The sequence below is a fragment of the Scardinius erythrophthalmus genome (assembly GCF_964197995.2).
Source record: "Scardinius erythrophthalmus genome assembly, chromosome: 21".
In the NCBI taxonomy this organism is placed as follows: Eukaryota; Metazoa; Chordata; class Actinopteri; order Cypriniformes; family Leuciscidae; genus Scardinius; species Scardinius erythrophthalmus.
Genome location: NC_138241.1, coordinates 12,322,935 through 12,343,669, shown reverse-complemented (window position 1 = coordinate 12,343,669; position 20,735 = coordinate 12,322,935). Strand labels below are relative to the sequence as shown.

Sequence of the window (20,735 nt, the reverse complement as noted above, 5' to 3'; positions counted from 1 at the left end):
GCATCCCAGATAGCTTAGAAGAATTTGATGCTGCAACATAAACTATTGACTCTCTCTTTTCCAGCACTTTAGACACAGTTGCTCCTTTGCGCTTAAAGAAGATTAAAGAAAATAGTCCAACGCCGTGGTACAACGAGCACACTCGGGCCTTTAAGAGAGCAGCCAGAAAAATGGAGCGCAACTGGAAGAAAACAAAACTAGAGTTTTACCACATTTCGTGGAGAGAGATTGTGTACAGAAAGGCCTTAAAACCTGCTAGATCTGCTTATTTTTTGACACTCTTAGAAGAAAACAAACACAACCGGAGGTTGAAACGGTGGTTAAATTAACGAGAAATAAAGCTTTAACCCCAGACGTTTCCAAACAGCACAGCAGTAATGACTTTATGAACTTCTTTACTTACAAGACTGATAATATTTGAAAGAAAATTATAACTATGCAACTGTCTACTACAGTATCGCATCAGACAGTGCATTGTAGTCTCCCTGAGGGAAAATTTTATTCATTCATTGCTATATGAGAGGAAGAATTTTCTAAACTCATTAAATCATTTAAATCAACAACATGTACGTTAGATCCTATACCGACTAAGCTATCGAAAGTGATGCTTCCAGAGGTCATAGATCCTCTTCTTAATATCATTAATTCGTCTTTGTCATTAGGATACGTACCAAAAACTTTTAAGCTGGCTATTGTTAAACCGCTTGTTAAAAAAACGCAACTTGATCTTACAGAATTAGTCAATTACAGGCCGATCTCAAATCTACCTTTTCTGTCAAAGACACTAGAAAAGGCAGTTTCCTCACAACTATGTTCCTTTTTAGAAAGAAATGATATCTGCAAGGATTTCCAGTCAGGATTTAGACCGTACCATAGTACCGAGACTCCTTTCATTAGAGTTACAAATGATTTGCTCTTATCATCCCATTGTTGTTGTATCTCTCTATTAGTGTTACTCGACCTTAGTGCTGCATTTGACACTATTGACCACAACATTATTTTGAATATACTCGAAAATTATGTTGGCATTAGTGGAATTGCGTTGGCATGGTTCAAATCATATTTATCTGACTGAATCAGTTTGTAGCAGTAAACGAAGAGATGTCATATCGATCACAAGTTCAGTATGGCGTACCACAAGGCTCAGTACTAGGAACATTGCTGTTCACTCTGTACATGCTACCCTTAGGAGATATCATTAGGAGGCATGGGATTAGTTTTCACTGTTATGCTGAAGATACGCAGCTCTATTTTTCTTCATGCCCTGACGAAACTTATGGTTCAAAATGCAGCAGCTTTCTGAACAGAACCAGGAAGTATGACCATAATAGCCCGGTTCTGTCAACACTGCATTGGCTCCTTAATAATCTAGCAAGCAATTTTGCATTTAAAAGACGTCTAATAGCCGTCCAAACACATCCCAGACGTCTAGGCTAAAACAAGGCAAAATTTGGGCTGTCAGTGAAAATGCAATAGATGTCTAAACCATAGCCCAAGAATAGACTAGTCATCAATTAGATAACAAAGAAAGTAAATGAGTGAAGAAATGAAACCAAACACCTTGTTAAACACACTGTTTACTTTGCGTATATGATGAAATATCATATAGTACATCTCACAAGTTATTTTGGCAAAAACGACATGTCGCTAAATTCAAGGTTATTTTGGCTAGAAATAGGTTACTCATAACTGAACTATGACGGCTATTGGTTGCTGGGAATCATCGTATAAATTTTAAAATATTGCTGATTACTTACAAAGCACTAAATGGTTTAGCTTCCCAGTACTGACACATTATAGTCCTTCACGTCTATTGCTATCTCAAAATTCTGGCCAGTTAATAAGAATGTCAACTAGTCTCTCACCGGTGAAGGCCTCCTTCCCTTTACCTCTGTACAGATAAAATCCAGTTCGCACAGATACGAGGAAGCGACTAAAAATTATGTATTATGCAGGCCAGACAAGTAATTTGGTGAGGTCAATTTGTAAAGAAAGACTACATGCACACACATATATTCAAACGTCAGCGTTTTCATAGGCTCAAGTTTTTGAAGTTTACACGGAGATGATAGCTTTTTTCAAAAAATGTCAAAACTTGCACCTTGGAACCTATTTCAAAGTTTTCATTCTCAAGCCACCGAACACTGTTGTCGTGAAAATGAATGGCCAGAACAGTTTTCTGTTTTCAGTTAAAACAATCTGAAACAATCTATATTGTTAAAAAGCGCTATATAAATGAAGATGACTTGACTTAAAGCGTCTTTGGTGTTTCCATGGTTTCTACGGAAGTAAAAGCAGAAATCGAGAGTAGAGCTAGGGTGGATATGACGCCATTCACTGGCGACGCAATTACACGGGCCGTTACACTGATTAAAATAGCTGATTTCTCTGGATTTAAACATTATTGGAAACATTTTCAATAATATAAGTACACAAGTAAACACAATATAAACATTTTCTAGTGGTTTTTGGATACTGGAATCCAAAAATCTTACATATTGTACCTTTAAAGAGGAAATGTATGAACCAAACTGATAGCGTTTATCACAGTCCTCCTTGAAATGTTTATTGTGTGAATGTATTGTATTGAGTGAATGGTGGACAGACTAGCATCACTCCTGGATTTGTATTATATTATTATGTATTATATGTGTCTGTGTTTTGACCCTTAACAGTAACAGAATCACTTTTTTGGAAAAAAATTGGGGAATGTCCAAAAAAATTTGGGGAATGTCCTATTTTGTGATCCAACACAAGCAGCTTCAATAATATCTGTCCAATTGGGGTTTCTGTAGGTCAGTTATTAGAATAGAAAAGTTATTAAAATAATTTGAAATTGTATTAATTTACCTTTTTATGACAATCTGCTCTCATTTAACACAACTTGATGTTTCCCTGCTCACTACACACACACACACACACACACGCACACACGCACACACACACACACACACACACACACACACCTACACACACACACACACACACACACGCACACACACACACACACACACACACACACACACACACACACACACACACACACACACAGTTCCGAGTTTTGAGCATTCCTGAAATGACAAGCATGTGCATTTCCTCATGTCCTCGGACATCTACAGCCTCTATTTAGAATAGAAGGTCACATGTTACAGGACAAATCCTTCACTCGTTGTTTTGGTCATGATGATCCTTATTTTTTACCAAAATTCTCTGGGTCACACTCTCATTTTTCTCATCCTTAACTGTTTATTCTTCCAACAATTCCCTTGACAGTTCTTTAATTAATTTAAATGATTAAATTATCTCTCTTTAAGATGCGTCCCATTAGTGGTCACAATGATTAAATTAATAATGCACTAAAATCGCAATCTAATTATAGCCAATGACAATCAGCCACTACTGTGTTCTCTGTAAAATCACTTAAAAAAACATCTCAGCTACAGCACTATGAATTTGGAGACTAATTTGCACTTCAAACAGTTTGGTTAATTTATGACATCTTATTTAATAGGTTACAAACCAAACAATGCACATTCACATCCTTTGAGAACAGTACATTTGGCACATAGTAAAATGCAAATAACGACATGACAGTGACTAGGTAAAGATGTAAAAAAAAAATATGACATGCTGTACATATGAAGCTGCAAAATACAATAAAAAAGAAATACATAAACATTTATGATACTTACAGTGACATAAAACACTTGTATAACTTATATTAATATGCACTGTACCTCTGTATATACAAATATGTATTCCTTTGTGATACACAGATTCACGTTTACTTTTTCATCTATTTTGCTTGAACATGTCAATGTGTTTCCTATAGTCATTTCAAAAACAGTAAAAATAAAAAAAATAAACATGTCACTCATGAAGTCCAAAATAACATTGTAAATTGCTCATCAGGGCACAGGTATTGCAGCTGTGTGAGTTTGCGGTTTTGCTCCGTCAATGGCCTTTAGATGCCGGTTCAGAGGGGCACAAATAAGGCCGAACATGCTTCGAGAAAACAACCAAGCAAATGAAAAGTAAAAACCAGAAATGCAAAAAAAAAAAAAAAAAAAAAGCCTCAAAGTCAACATGAAACGCTGTTCACAAGCCATTTTATTTTGGTGATCTTATATATGAGAATAAATGTAGGACAGGAAATAAATATTATGCAACAGGAATTGATTAGACTGTGAAAAGTGAGTGTTCACAGTAAAATGAAGGTGTTTGGATGCAAGGGGTTAAATACTTACAGGGCAAATAAATAAATAAAAAAGATGTTTCAGAAGGGTTTTTTTTATTACTTAGAATTACAGATAAATGGTGCTCATTAAGACCACCGGCTCATTGTCCCGCCTCCATGCCAGTAAACATGTCATCAGAGAAGAGAAGAGATGTCTGCAAGAGGGAGGGGAGGTTCTTTTGATTAAAGTTTATGAGGGAACATGAATTTTAAAATAATGATGTGCGTGGATAAATAATTTATAATAAGTAGTATTCTGCTAAATTCCATAAAAAAATAAGAATTTTCAATTTTGATTTCATGGTGACTTTAAAAAAATATATAAACAATCAGCCTGGATTTCATATTAAAGCCCGGTGTTGGCAAGACTCTATGCAAAACTATGAAAAAAAATATATATATCTAAAACAAAAACATATAAAATGAAATGTTTAAGATGTTGCATTTATTATAAATGCAGTCATTATTTATTCTGTTTATTATGAAATGAACTGATTGGATTTTCTTAAAAAAAATGTTACTAGTCGTGCTTGCATCACAGGTTGGGAGAAAGTCTAAGGTTGTGCAATGTTTAGAATGGAAGATCATTTGTATGCATTTAACTTTCTTTCTTTTTTTTTTGCCACAGGAGCTTAATATTTTGTCTCTTGTCTAACTAGAGTACATGAAAGACAGAGGCTGTAGCAGCTGAAATAAAGGACCTGTGCTGGAAACCGCATGACCTGACAACCTAACAATCAGCAAACTAAACAGACCGACTGTAAGAAACAGTGGAAATCAGAGGCATTGAATCAGAAGGTGAAATGGAGAGGGGGGAGAAAAAAAATCAACGCAAAACCAACACACACACACACACACACACACACACACACAGAGAGAGAGAGAGAGAGAGAGAGAGAATATTGCACATAACTGTTTCTCATATTCTAATAATACATGAGAATATCATAGGCATAACCATGCAGTAGATGATTAGTCTATTTTCAAAGTTCACAGGCTAACAATTAGGGTAATCAGGACATGTATGTACTGTAGACTGTAGAGACATGATTGGCTACTGTCCTGACCCGTTCATTATGATGGGCCTTGTTGCATTGTAGAGAAATCAACAGGTTTCACATCCTAGCAACAAAACAATCCAGTAATATAATGAACACACACAAACACACACACTAAAGAGGGACATTTTGTAACCTTACCCTCCAGTATGTACGCACACACACACACACACACACACACACACACACACACAAGCACAACACTTGTTTTGGTGACACGAGTATATGTCAATACTGCTGTTTCAAATGGAAACGGTTCGATGGTTTAATGAAAGGCAGTTCTGAGGCTGCGCATCACCTTCCCAGTACCTTCCGAATCCCTGTCTCTGGCTATCAGACCATCATGTGATCAGATCCCAATGCTGAGTGCTTTAAAACTCCCAATTCACACGTTCAGAAGCATCACGTCTGCAATACAATCACTGGTTCTTTACATTTGTTTTGTTTTTTTGCATTTCAAAACGGTGCTCATATAATGTGTTGACTTCAGTGGTACCCTGACACACTGCATTATGGGAGAAGAAATGAAACATGAAATGGCTTTCCATAAGATTCTAATGAGCTCAATCCATCTGCTTTAGTGATGTCACATGAGATCCTCTAAGTATATCTCAGTGTGTTTTACATACATGAAATAACGATTACTGTTTCATTTGGTGGAAATGTGTGAGGATCTGTGTGTTTTTTGGGGTTCAGCAGGAAAAATTGTAATGCCTAACTAACTGTCTACTTTAAAAATTAAAGCACCTAATTCTTGTGGAATGATGGTCTACAGTGAGCTCATGGGTGTTTACAGCGTTCGCAGCGCACTTGTGTGCGAAGTACAGCGCAAGAGATGGAGGTTTTAGTTTTAAGACAGAGTCTCATCACCGAAGTAAGAGAAGCCTTTGAACTCGTCCTGGTTGATCTGCTTGATAATGGCGTCTTCTACCGGGGTGAGCACCGGCTCCTCACGGGTGAAGTCCTGGTCAAAATTGTTGACGTCTCTTTTGGTTTTCTGTGAAAGGAGAAGAAGAATGTGAGATTCATGACTGATTTCAGGATAATAACGCACAAAAACACATACGCAAACACAGTGGGGGACTTCAGCACTCCGACTGACCCGAGAAACACATTCCCTGCCAATATTTCGGCTGTTGCTATGCGTGACCCATATTTCTGTCGACTGATCCAATGATGCCAATCATCTGTGAATTAATCATTCTATTGAGATGTTATTTTTTTTTCAGAAAATTGTCCAAATTGGTTTGCAAAATGGTTTGAATCAATTAACATTCGTTCAGACCGTTCTCTCAACGAATCATCCTAAGCGATTTCTCACTCGGTAAAACACAGTATCGGGATATTTAAAGAAGAGCAAACAGTGTGGTATAAAGTGGACATTCATCAACAAACAATTGAAACTAAAGGTTTCTTTTTGAGAGGCTTCTGCCGTGTCATGTGAATAAGCAGCCATTGTCCACCCATGCTGTTTTTCAGTTGTTTTTCCATTTGAACATGTGCTAGATGGACATCTTTGAGTATTTTGTTTGAAATGTTTTCTGTTTTAAATCATTTAAAGGGTTAGCTCACCAATTTAAATTCATGTCATTCCAAACTCATAAGACTTTGGATAATCTTTAAAACTCAAATTAAGATATTTTTTATAAAAAAATTAAATGAATCCATAAGAATCAAGTGGTTTAATCCAAGTCTTGAGAAGAGATTAAATTGATTAAAGGGAAACTCTCGCCAAAATTGAACCTAGGCTCTTTTTGTTAATCTACCAGAGTCAAACTTTCGTGTAAAAGCATAATTAGAATGGAAACGCCACTTTTAAGATTGACCGTGTTTTCGTTTTAGGTCAAAATGCCTTTTGAATGGGAGTGCATATATAATGCATTACATATGGTTAAACACAGAAGCTTGTGCAGGGGTCACGTGATTCCATTACGCGCTGTATAAATATTTATATTTAATTATATTTAAGTATTAAGTATTTATTATATAAAACTTGGATTAAACCAAGGATTATGGATTCGTTGTATGACACCTTTTCTAAGTTTTTCTTATCTGGACATTCAATGTAGGGACAGAAACCTCTCAAGTTGAAACAAAAATATCTTAATTTGTGTTTTGAAGATTAACCAAAATCATGATGACAGAATTTTCATTTTTGGATTAACCCTTTAAAATGTGTCTTGAGACAATTGCTCTCACTAATTGTTTGAAGTGTGTAATAGATACATGAATGTCAGACATACTCAGAAAATGAAAACTTTAGTTGAATTGCTACCTTTAGCAAATTAATTTTTTCAACAACAGCAACAACAAAACCTTCCACATTGTGCGTACCCTCAGATGAAATCCTGCAGGTGCCCCTGTCCAAACATGCATTCACATACTTCAATCTTTTATATCATGGATTGACAATCATTTTGACCATTTTTTTTTTTGGTAATCACTAGCACAGTGAAGAAGTTTCTCCTTGTTTAAAACACAACACAACACAACACAACACAACACAACACAACACAACACACAAAAATATATCTGTGCATGTTTTTTCCCCAACTCTCCAGACCTTTCCTTTCCTTCACACCCTCTAAGGGCTCTCATCAGCCTTGTGAGCAGGCGTGAAAATGGGGCGGACGGACAGACCCCTCCTCACACTATCTGAGACGCATTCCACACACACTTAGAGCAGCCAGCATGCATCTCTGTATCAAAGTGCTGTGTCTGATGTGTGCTGAGAGTCCAAGAGCATCTCAGATATCACGCTGTTCACACCACCAAAAACAGACATGTGACACAAACACTTCAAAGAATCATGAGGGTCCAAGAACCGTAATGTTCTCTGCATTTAGAGCGGCCCGAGTATATGTCTGTGGTGAACCAGCCAATATACTGTACAGAGTTAAAATCTGTCCTAACCAGACACGATGTGATAAAGCGTCAAGCCGTATATCCTAGTTCCACAATAACAATCAGATTTTTATTCCCCTAACTAGTTGTAAATGCAAAAAAAGATGCTAAACAAGAGGTTTAGCTAGGTTATTTGTTTTTATCTCTGTTACATCTCAATGGTTAGTTCCCAGCCACAGTGAAATCTCATTGGTCCAAAATGGCGAAAATAAGCAATCAATAAAGATCAATAAAGATATTTTTCTATATATAAATTTATTGCAAAATATGCATATTGTGTATACAAATATTATAGTTTGAGAGTGTAGGGTAAATGACTCTTAAGTAATTTGCAGCGGGTGCATCTAAATCAGCTCCCTAGCTTCCTAGGTTGTGAATCAGTGCATCATGTACACAAATTCGGGCACTCGTAAGAACAGACCCTGACTCACTATTTTATGTCAAGTTATTGTTCAAAATCAATTCCCCTAGGAGAAAATGAATGGGATTTTTTTCTTCCGGAACCCAGTTGTTCCACTCTATTATACATCAAATGCATTCTAATTGGCTGTTATTTTGTCATTTTGCAGCAGTGACTTGACTTGTCCACACAAATGTATTAAGTTATGCCAGGTTAGTGTTATACATAAACACACAATGGCTCTATTAGCAGATTTCACAACGGTTTAAGTTGGTCACGCGTAATCACCGCGTTTTGTTTGAAAGTGCCTTCTGAGTGAACTGTGCTTAATAGATCGCTACACTACTGTCAAAAGACAATGTACCTTTTTAGCCAGTGCAATTGTGCGAATGTGACTGCACCTCAAGGCAAAATCCTAATTTAAATGGAACTTTAATAAATTAGCAATTTGGAATGCTTTACACACTGTAGGCGGCAATTTCATACAAAGACTCCACTCACAACTGATTCCAGTTTAGCATTAACTTTAATAATTAATGCAACCTTTTAAAATGAGCAAGTTGCTAAGATAACAATAAGCATAAAAAATATTGGCCTATACTGCATAGCACACACATAAATTGAATAAAAGTCAGTTTTTTAATTGATTCTTGTTAATACTGAATTATATTGAACACATATCTTGCTTTGTTGACACATTGCAAAGCATTTTGGGATTGACTTCTGTGGGAAGGATAAACGCACTGTGTCTGCCTTTGAATTTGCAGCATAGCCATGTCGTCCCCTCCGCCCCCCCTCGCCTATGATGCCTTAAAATGCTGCCTACGTAGGCAGCGCACTAGGTTTTGTAACAAAGTGACCGTCCTCAATATCTCACACATAATGATACTCACAATACGTGGTTTGAATGGCGGCTTGATCTTCCTCTGTTCCAGAAGTACCCAATCAATCTCTTTGAAGAATGGATGCGCTTTAATAGCTTCCTCCAGTCCTTGGGACACAACACAACCCAACCGCTTACTGGGACTCTTCGTCATGAACTAAACAATGGTGCGAAGAAAGAAGAAACGATTAGAGAAGCAAAATATCAAAGATTTGGGCCATGATGCTGACAGCAGACATGTTACCCGGAAGACATATGCATTATGTTGAGTTGTGATGGTCAATGATGATGTATGAGTGATGTAAGAATGCATCCTGTGGAAGATGACCTGGGTTGACCATAGGTCATGTGACTACAGTGCCAGTGAGACAGATCGCAGTGTGCGCGACACTATCCAAGACAAACAGACTGTGTTTCCCACAAAGCTTTACAAATAGGCAAAGGATGGCCAAAGTAAATCTTGGACATGTGAAGGAAAAAGCCCACACACTCACACACACACACACAAACTGATGTGCCCGGTTACATTCATACTGCAAGCCTTAGTGCTCATTTCTGATTTATTGCTTAGATATAATTTTTAGTGGCTATAGAGAGCCTAAGTCCCGCCCCTCCGCTTCCGGCTCATGGGACCTTACTTCGGAAAAAATATGTATGGAAGTCAATGGCGAGAGATAACTTATCTTTTTATTCCGTCTGAACTGTGCCCTGAACTACACATATGATGTTTGTCAATTTAAAAGGTAATTATGAAAGTCAAGAAAGTCGCAGTTTGTCGTAAAACAGAAGAGTAACGTTTAGTTTTATGTGAAAATCGCTCAATGAACTACATCTCTCGTCTCGCACTATGTACGTCACAAGATCCGTTGCTCCTATGTGTGTATTCTGGCTCAAAACACTCAGGCATGACGGCGTAACGTTACGATTATAATGTAAGACTATAGAAAAAATGACAGAGGTTAGCTTCAGTAAAGTTAGCTTCATTAATTGAGAGAAAAGGTATGACGTCGCATGTGCGCCTTCTGGGTTTGTATTCTTTCTAATTACGTATATTCACAGTCTTATACCTCAACAGTTTTACATCAAGCTGCGACTTTCTTGACTTTAAAATGTATCTTTTAAATTGACAAACATCATATGTGTAAATCAGGGCACAATTCAAACGAGATCAAAATATTTGTTGTCTCTCGCCATTGACTACCATACAATATTTTTCCGAACTAAGGTCCCATGGTGGTCGACCGGAAGGGGAAGGACTTAGGCTCTCTATTCACATTATTTTTTAAATGTGGCCAACGTCAGATTGGAGTGTGTTCATGGTCCTGCACTGACCCGCATGTGCAAAAGAACAATAAAAAAGATGACAAGCAGCACGCTTTCATATGGAAGTAAACATAGAGGCCACTGAAGTCAACGTTTACGAGTTCATTTACAAGGTGATGTACCGCGTAAATTCGTGTGGAAGACACAGACGAGAATGATATATAATGTATAGTCTTCCCTGAAGTTTTGCTTGTATAGAGCTGTCACTGTGATTTTTATGAGCAGTATTGGGGGTAATGCATTACAAGTAACGCGAGTTACGTAATCAGATTACTTTTTTGAAGTAACTAGTAATGTAAGACATTACTTATAAGTTTACAACAAAATATCTGAGTTACTTTTTCAAATAAGTAATGCAAGTTACTTTGTTTTCCCATTTATTGACTGACACTGTACTCATGTTGAGAGAAATCATGAGTAAGTGTTGTGTGCGCTGTGTAAACATGATGGTTATTATAATTCTAGACTAAATGTGAGCCGGCATTTACTCATCTCACTTGCACAAAAACAGATTCAATATTCGTCAAAATGAATAAAACGATGAAATGCAAACTCAGAATATTACGCAAACCTGCAATAATTAAATATGTTAAAGGTGCATTATGCAACTTTTCATGTTAAAAATACCCGTTTTTCTAACCCATACATGCTTAAACAATTGCCTGATGGGCTGAATGAGCCCTTCTCTGATCACTGCGATTGCCTCTATAATCCTGTACAGTAAAATAAATAAGAGGGATTCGGGCCGAATTTGAGACTGGGCGTGACGTCATGCGCGTTCAGTTGTAGTGTTGCAGTTTTATTTGTCGCCAGAGGGGGGCATAGTTCTGCAAAAACTCAGAGACTTGCGTTATGCACCTTTAAATAACACAAATCTACTTTATATATTTAATCTCACTTTATTAATCCATGTCTTTGCTACTGACTTTCGATGATCCAATTCAACCATGCAAATAAGCAAAAATGACTTTAGATAAACATGACATATTGAAATTTCTTCTCCTGTATCCTATTCTTCTGCAATCCAGAATGACAGCACAGCTGAACGTTTTGAGATGCGCCCTCTACTGTACAGGCGAGATTTTGCATTTCCTTCAGCCTGAGGCTTATTCATTTCGCTTTTGGTGTGGAAGGGCCTTAACATTTGCCAAATCTAGAACTTTTTAAAATGAAAAAACAAACAAGCAAGCCCAGCCCAGGTGAAAGCAAGTAATAAAAAAGTAACATAATGCATTAGTTTCCTTAAAAAGTAACTAAGTAACAGGAGTAACGCAATATTGCAATGCATTCCTTTTAAAAGTAACCTTCCCCAACACTGTTTATGAGGTGTAACACCCGGTGTCTTTTTATATAAACCGAGTGACCAAAGAACTACCGGTATGTACTGTGACCAAAGTGTCTCCAGTCCACGCAAAATGTCCACCTATATCTGATTTAGGACCACATATGAAAGTGGCCTAAATCAGAATCGAAAAGATCATATATATATATATATATATATATATATATATATATATATATATATATATATATATATATATATATATATATATATATATATATATATATATACTGTATATATATATATATATATATACTGTATATATATATATATATATATATATATACTGTATATATATATATATATATATATATATACTGTATATATATATATATATATATATATATATATATATATACTGTATATATATATATATATATATATATATATATATATGAAGAGTTCAGATGCAAAAGCCTCTGAGTGCCATCTGAAATTTTCTTCTAGAATGATCATTTTTATCAAGCTCGTCTATTTAAATTCAGTAATTTCACTTAAATGGCAATGAAAATTACCTATAAATTGTCATTTAAGTGAAATTACTGAACTTAAATAAATGAGCTTGATAAAAATGATCATTCTAGAAGAAAATTTCAGATGGCACATAGAGGCTTTTGCATCTTAACTCTTCATATATATATATATATATATATATATATATATATATATATATATATATATATATATATATATATAATGAATGAATGAATGAATGAGGCATTTATATAGCGCTTTCATATGTACTACTGTACACCCAAAGCGCTTTACAATCATATCAGGGGTCTCTCCTCAACCACCACCAGTGTGCAGCATCCACTTGGATGATGCGACGGCAGCCACAGAACAACGGCGCCAGTGCGCTCACCACACACCAGCTATAGGTGGAGAGAGGAGAGAGAGTGATGGAGCCAATTCAATGTATATATATATATAAATGATCTAAGTCAAATATGGGCCACTGTTGCCTGCACTCTGAATGTAGCCTATGAGAGTAACGCAGGTAACTCTTAAACATAAAAAATGCTAAAGAACACAAGCAGTCATGCATACAAATACACACAGAGAAACGAGTCAAACAAGCCAGAAAAATAAATATGAGCAATAAGCATTGACTGAAAAGACACTGCCCACTGGAATTGCTTTAATATTGCATTGTTTCTCTTAGACAACAAGATGAAATGGAGAACAAACAGACTTTTGCTGAAAAGGAATCAAAAAGGTTCAGCTAAAAATTTTAATTCTACCATCATTGATTCACCCTTCTGTCATTCCAATCCTGTTTGACATATTAGTTTTTTTAGAACTAAAAAAAAAAAATTGATACAGAACATATAACACTAGTTGTATGAACTTGTGGTACTCCAGTTTTTATGTATTTTAATTTCCTTTTTTTCAATTTAATTTCAAAAGAGCTGCAAGACAACTCCGGCGTGATGACTCCGATCTTCAACCAGATGGAACTGGATAATATTCTGATTCTTCCAATCCAATCTGACTTCTGACCTGTAATGCTGCCTGAATCATACACTGTTCGTTCATTGGCCAGAGGAATAGTGAATCAAGTACGACGATTCAGATCTTCAGAGCGGCTATATATATGAATGAACTGAATTAATAACTTTTTTACAACAAAATGAAACATCACTGAAATTACTTAAGATGGATTGTGACGCTTTTTTCTCCTGGAAACAAACTGCTGCATCTTCCTGTTATCTCTGTAAAGTAGCTTTGAAACAGTCTGTATTGTAAAAAGCACTATATAAATAAATGTGACTTGACTTGTCCTGACTTAACCAATTCGGACAGTTAAAACAGGAGGAACCCATGCAATGGTGGGCTGCTCATCCTGAAATGAGGCCTCTGAGATTACACAATCCAAAAATCCAGCAGGGAACACAAACAATCTGTTCTTTTCCCAGAAGAAGTGTCATTTTTTCTAATCTGTCATCTTCCTTTGCTCTTCTATTACTTAACCACTCACAACGGTTCTTTCCAGAAGAGAGAGAGAGAAAGCTAAATTAATTATTCGGAAAATTCCCAAAGAATGGACACGTACCGCTTTAAGAATGCTGACGGCCTCTTTGCTGAGCCACACGGGATATAGGACGTCATCATGGAGAATGGACTCAAAAAGGTCATCTTCATTATCTGCTTCAAAAGGAGGCTGACCAGCCATCATCTCGTACATCAGCACACCTAGAGCCCACCAGTCCACTGATGGACCGTACTCAAGCTCCTGCAAGATCTGCAAAGGACACATCACAACAAAGAGAAAGTCATTTGAAGCTTATAACAGAATAACTGAGGATATATCAAGTCCAGATCAAAGCACTTGTTCTGTGCTGAAAAACCGGCAGTTGTCTGTGAAGTTCTGCGGTCACTGATGGTTATTACTGTAAACTAAATATGAAAACTCATACCTGTAGATCTGAATGTAATGAAAAACTGAGGCTAAACTGAAAATGGAAAACATTGAAAAACTACTAATTAATGAAATATTAATTAAAATGGCAACATTTTATTTTCATTCAACAATGAAACACATCTGTGTTCGTAAAACCATTCTTTGTCACATTAATTCAAGTATGTCAAAATTAGGGCTGTCAATCGATTAAAATTTTTAATCGCGATTAATCGCATGATTGTCATGAGTTAACTCGCGATTAATCGCATTTAATCGCACGTTTTTTTATTTGTTCTAAATGTACCTTAAATTAATACTAATACTCTAATCAACGTGGGCATGGATAAATAGATGCTTTATGCAAATGTATGTTTATTATTGAAACCATAGTCAATATAGAGCATAAGGAGGAGACATGTTTCAAAGGTCATAGATGTTTTTCAAAGAACTTGTTCATGTCTATTAGACATGTAGAAAGAACAAAAAAATGCCAGGTTACCATTACTTCTCTTTCTTTGCACTGAGCAATTTACTAACACAAACATGATTAGATTTTTGCATGACAGGGGCAGCTCTTCTAAAGCTAAATGTAGGCTACATTAATTATTTATTATTACATTGTAGTTTGTCTCTCTCTGTGCCCATTTTGATGAAGCTAAATTCTCAATAAAAATGTTTTCATTGGTATATTTTACTGTTTCTGTTGTCAACGGAATGAATTTGAAATGGTGACTGAAACGCGACCCATTAAGACATAACCAGCTCTTCCTTCTAAGATGTTAAGTTAATCTGCACAAAAATTCTGATAATCGAGCCGTCGTCTGGTGAAATCAAATACACATAAGATAAAGACAATATCTGTGCTCTGATTTCGGCTATACTTGTAAAATTAGAGAAGCAACTTAATATCTGTGAATTAAAGAGCTGCTCCTCCGCGCGAGACGCAGAGAGTGAGAGAGAGCGAGAGAGAGAGAGAGAGGCGCGCGCGCGTGCTGAGAGAGCAGTACCGGCATAACCGGTAGATTCTCAGAAACTAAATAAGGTTTGGGCGCTTTGTTGAAGGGAAAAAAATCGCTAAAGGGGTCTGCAATGTCACCAAGTTGGCAACACTGTGTATCTCCATTTCTCCAACTAGGGGTTGGGCCACGGGTCAAACAGAAAATACGCGCTGCGTTAATCGCGCGTTAAAAAAATTAGTGCCGTTAATATGATTTTGCGTTAACGCGTTATTAACGCGCTAACTTTGACAGCCCTAGTCAAAATATGTAGGAATAATAAAAAAAAAGAAACTAACTAAACGTTTACTAAGAAATTCAGAGTATCTCGGCTTGTGCTTAATGAATATGAAAGCTGGTGATAAACCAATCAATCAGTAAATATCTGGCATCAGTCAATTAACAAAAATATTAAAAGGTACACTATGTAACTTTTTTGTTCAAAATTAACAACATTTTAAAATAATGTTTTCATCGTACTTGATTCACTATGGTAAGCCTATTGTAAGTGTTTATATGTTAGACCTAGAGGGATGTGCATACATACATCACTCGCCTGTACGTGTCTAGTCATTTCCGTAAATAGATAAGCGCGTGTATATGGTGTGGGAGTGGCATTGGTTAGTTGTCACAACGAGCGAAAAAGGTTGAAAAATGGCATCAAATTATAAAAAATGATATGATCAGTAAGTTATGACAACACATGTTTTACATTGCTTTAACTCATCAAAATAAGTTAAGCAATTTACAACTTTTTTATGTTATACAAGATACATCTCATTTTTTAAAGTTAGTTGAATGACATTTAAGACATCCAAGTTGATTGCACTCAAAAATTTAAGGCAGCAACTTTTTTTTTTTCATTGTACAGTCAGCTAGTCAGCTTAAGATCCTTTCCATCTAAACTGGTTATATCTCTTAAGCCTAATAGTGAATGTCTTTTTTGGTCATGATGAGACAGAACAAGTTTCGTTTGCACAGTCACGCAGAGCCAAAGCACACCCAAAACGCAAAAGCCTATAATGGTAAAAATCCACTTACTAATTTCTTTTTAAGTCAAAAGCAGTCTCTCGAATGGGCTGATTCAGATTCCCCCCTCCAATGATGTCATAGTGGGGAGAAGCCCCGCCCACAGCCAGTGGCGATCAACCCTATTAGCATAGACACAGCCCTGAGTGGGAGTCCACCATTTCTGTATCCTCGCTGTAGCAGCTGGAGTTGTACAATGTCTGCGCCAAAGAGGCATTACAAGTGTTGTGTTTTGAGATGACGCATAAGAGTCTCCACCATCTGAGTCACTGGAGACATCGTGGTTAAATTACATTATCGAAGGAAACGCCCCGAAGAAAATCGCTTAAGGCTTAAACGTTTGCACCAATCATTTTGTGCCGGACTGTTTCACAAACGAGGAGTCAGTGGGTTGGAAAGATGGGGCAATACCAACGCTTCGTGCCCAAACTTAAGATTCAGACAAAGTAAAAATCACACGTCATATGTTGTGAGTCTTTCCAAATTGCCTTTCTGAAAGAGTTTGCTGGCACTCTGTACGGCTGATGTTGCTAAAGCTGCCATTGTCTCTGCCTGTTTTCACTGATGCTGCCCTCACGTGCTATCAGAATTATCGCAAATACGAGTTTTTCTTTTTTCTTTCTTTTTTTTTTTTTTTCGCAAATACGAGTTTTTCTAGTTACAAATTGCACGTGAACGCCCTTTGAAGTCACCCCTTGAATGCAACAAGCAAGTAATCTCAACTTCAGAAGTGGGAATTATGGCATTAACATAACACATGAAAGCACCAGGAGACCAGAACTGTCTTTTTTTTTTCATACCGCCATACTCACCGTCTGCATAATTCATAAACGCGCATTTGTTATGCACAGTACAGTCAGATGACAGGTGACTGAACATATAGGGCTGAACGCCACTACTCAGAATTTAAAAAAATTTCAGTGTGTGAGATTGTCCTGTTTTGTTATTGCCGGGAGCACCAGCTCATTTGCATTTAAAGGGACACACACAAAAACAGCGCATTTTTGCTCACCCCCAAAAAGTGGCAATTTTAACATGCTATAAAAATGATCTGTGGGGTATTTTGAGCTAAAACTTCACATACACACTCTAGGCACATCATAGACTTATTTTACATCAAAAAGGGACATAATCGGTCCCCTTTAAAGGGATAGTTCGGCCAAAAATGATATTAAACCCATGATTTACTCACCCTCAAGCCGTTCGAGATGCATATGTCAATCATTTTTCAGACAAACACATTTTCAGTTATTTTAGAAAATGTCTTAGATCTTTCAGTGGTTATAATGTGAAGCTATGGGGTCCACTCCTTCAAGTCCCAAAAATGTGCATGCATCCTTCACAAAAGTAATCCATCCGGCTCCAGGGGGATAAACGAAGGCCTTCTGAGGGTAATCCGTGCGGTTTTGTCGTAAAAATGTACATATTTAAAACTTTATAAATGAAAATCACTGGCTTCCGGTAGCGGTCGACGCGCGTTCACGGAGATGGATGCTGGCGTATGACGTAGGACGTAGCGTAGGAAGCGTCGTGACGTAGAACGAACGTAGAGTTTTGTTTTGCTCTGCTCTCTGGCTGCGCTGTCACGTTCGTTCTACGTCACAACGCTTCCTACGCTACGTCCTACTTCATACGCCAGCATCCATCTCCGTGAATGCGCGTCGACCGCTACCGGAAGCCAGTTATTTTCATTTATAAAGTTTTAAATATGTACATTTTTACGACAAAACCGCACGGATTACCCTCAGAAGGCCTTCGTTTATCCCCCTGGAGCCGGATGGATTACTTTTGTGAAGGATGCATGCACATTTTTGGGACTTGAAGGAGTGGACCCCATAGCTTCACATTATAACCACTGAAAGATCTAAGACATTTTCTAAAATAACTGAAAATGTGTTCGTCTGAAAAATGATTGACATATGCATCTCGAACGGCTTGAGGGTGAGTAAATCATGGGTTTAATATCATTTTTGGCCGAACTATCCCTTTAAACAATGTAACGAGAACCAAGCAATAGAAAAAGAGACTATCGAGTGTTCACTGGGCATTTGTGTCTGTGAGAGTGTGAAATACTGTACCTCTGGGGCAATATAATCTGGTGTGCCACAGAATGTTGTGGTCGTGATGCCATCCAGGATTCCCTCCTTACACATGCCAAAGTCTGCCAGCTTACAGTGACCTTCAGCGTCCAACAGAATGTTGTCTAGTTTCAAATCCCTATAAATAAAATGTAAGCAAATGTAACAAACAGCATCATAAACCATAAGTATGTAGCATGTACTAAAATGTTTGTATTACGTGAAAAACGGCACACAGGGATTTCTGTGAAGAATTTTGTGAAGGTTAACTTTGAATGAACTTAAACGGACATCTTTATCTTTAAAACATACCTAGCCTATCTTTATTGTTTTTGCTTTTATTCTCATCTCTGCTTAACCATAAATTGAAATTTAATAAAAGAGCAAAACATCTAGCCATCTTAAACATCCTGAAATAACTGATGCATGATTCAGATTCTGGATGTCTCTCTCTATCCAAATATTAAGCAACACTTGCAACACAGCCGGTGAATCATTTACTGACACCCATATCCCTAATATTAGTTTGATCAAGCGAACACTAATATCCTGATGTGCGCCTGTGCACACGGACATCACTTTAGTCAATTAAAGGTCAAAGTATCAAGCCAAAGTTTTCACATTTAATTATATTTATATTTTAAAAGCATTTTCTCTTAGCTATTGAAATGGATTACATCAAGATACAGAGATGTTCACGCAAAACTAACTTTGATATTTGAACTGTATAAAATAACATATTGAATCACAATTCTCTCAATTGTGCATATTCAGTAAGACTCAGAAACTTGCACCTGAAATTGTGCAACTTTAAATTGAATAGTACTTTGACGGTCTTAATCGACAGATTGACAACCATGTTCACACTTCAGTAAAGTCTGTCAATTTCCAGCAGTGTCAATAGTTAAAACAAATTGCTTGAAGGCAAAGACTGATAAAGATGTCTCTTCACTAGATGACCATAGCTGAGGTGAATAACATTACACTAAAATAGATTTAATTGGATGTAAATGAGAATAAAAAAAAAAGTACCATCTATTCTTTATTCTTTAACACTGCAAAGAGTAACACTAAATATTTTACATGAAAAACCCATTTAAATTGATTTAAATGTACATATTCTGATTGCGTGAAAAATTTTCATCAAATTGAAATTGATTAATCTCTAAACGGTGTACAGTACATACTGTATGTTAAATTCAGAACAACAGTGAAACATTTAATGTATGCAAGTATTTAATATAAGTATGACACTTAGAAAGCTAAATTTATAAGTTTTAATGCAGTTTACTAATACTCTAATGAGAGTTAATTGACATGTAGTTGCAAAGTTACTTAGTAGTTAGTAGAATGTCTAAAGTGGACCATAAATAAATAAAGTATAAGTTAAAAAGATTTCCGGACAGATTGCAGGAGTATTTGAGCACTCGGGATGGGGCTATACAAGACAAAAAAAGTTTGAGAAACACTGGTTTATTGGGCTTGCTCTACTATTAAAGACTCAGGCACAGCATGTACCCGTGGAGTGATTTTAACCAGCACAAGTGAAAGGTAAAGAGAGACAGAGAGAGTAAAAAAAAGAAAAGAGAGAGATGATAAGGTGCCACTGATGAAAGACAACAAGGAGTTGGATGAAACCAGTCGGATTGGGGTTTGATGGTTGATTGCAACAAGAATGTCAACATCACTTCGCAGGATGTCATTCAGTCAAAAGTGTTTTCATAAAACCATCCTCACTGAAAAGGGAGGGGAGCGTCTGAACCCTTACGCAACTGTTCCCTTTCAGAAAGGCACCCTGGTGCTCGGCACGTTCCCGTTGGTCTGAAAAGTTGGCGCGAGGGGCTTCATTCCTCTCTGTCTTTCCCCACCAAAAGTATTCAATCAATCTTAACATGCAGAGGTGTGGGAAAAAAGCTTTTAATGAATGTTGGAAAGATGCACAGTGAGAGACCCACTTACCAAATTTAAGATACACTTCTTGATTGAGGAGTTAAACCGTTTTGGGATATTTGTTATTAATGACCTTACCAGTTTGATTAAACCATCAAAATATAAGGAAAATATTGTATATGTTTTTATATA

At 36.7% G+C, this 20,735-nt stretch overlaps 1 protein-coding gene across 1 annotated transcript in view; it reads right to left on the bottom strand.

The window, feature by feature from the left end:
- Positions 1-3,475: 3,475 nt before the first annotated feature.
- prkceb (protein kinase C, epsilon b) overlaps positions 3,476-20,735 on the bottom strand; it is a 128,033-nt gene continuing 110,773 nt past the window's right edge. Inside the window, exons 12-15 of the mRNA XM_081351851.1 lie at positions 18,654-18,792; positions 14,204-14,392; positions 9,493-9,639; positions 3,476-6,292 (exon numbers count right to left, since the gene is read on the bottom strand). Coding sequence (XP_081207977.1) covers positions 6,146-6,292; positions 9,493-9,639; positions 14,204-14,392; positions 18,654-18,792 — 622 coding nt within the window. The 3' untranslated portion in view covers positions 3,476-6,145. The remainder of the gene's footprint in view (positions 6,293-9,492; positions 9,640-14,203; positions 14,393-18,653; positions 18,793-20,735) is intronic.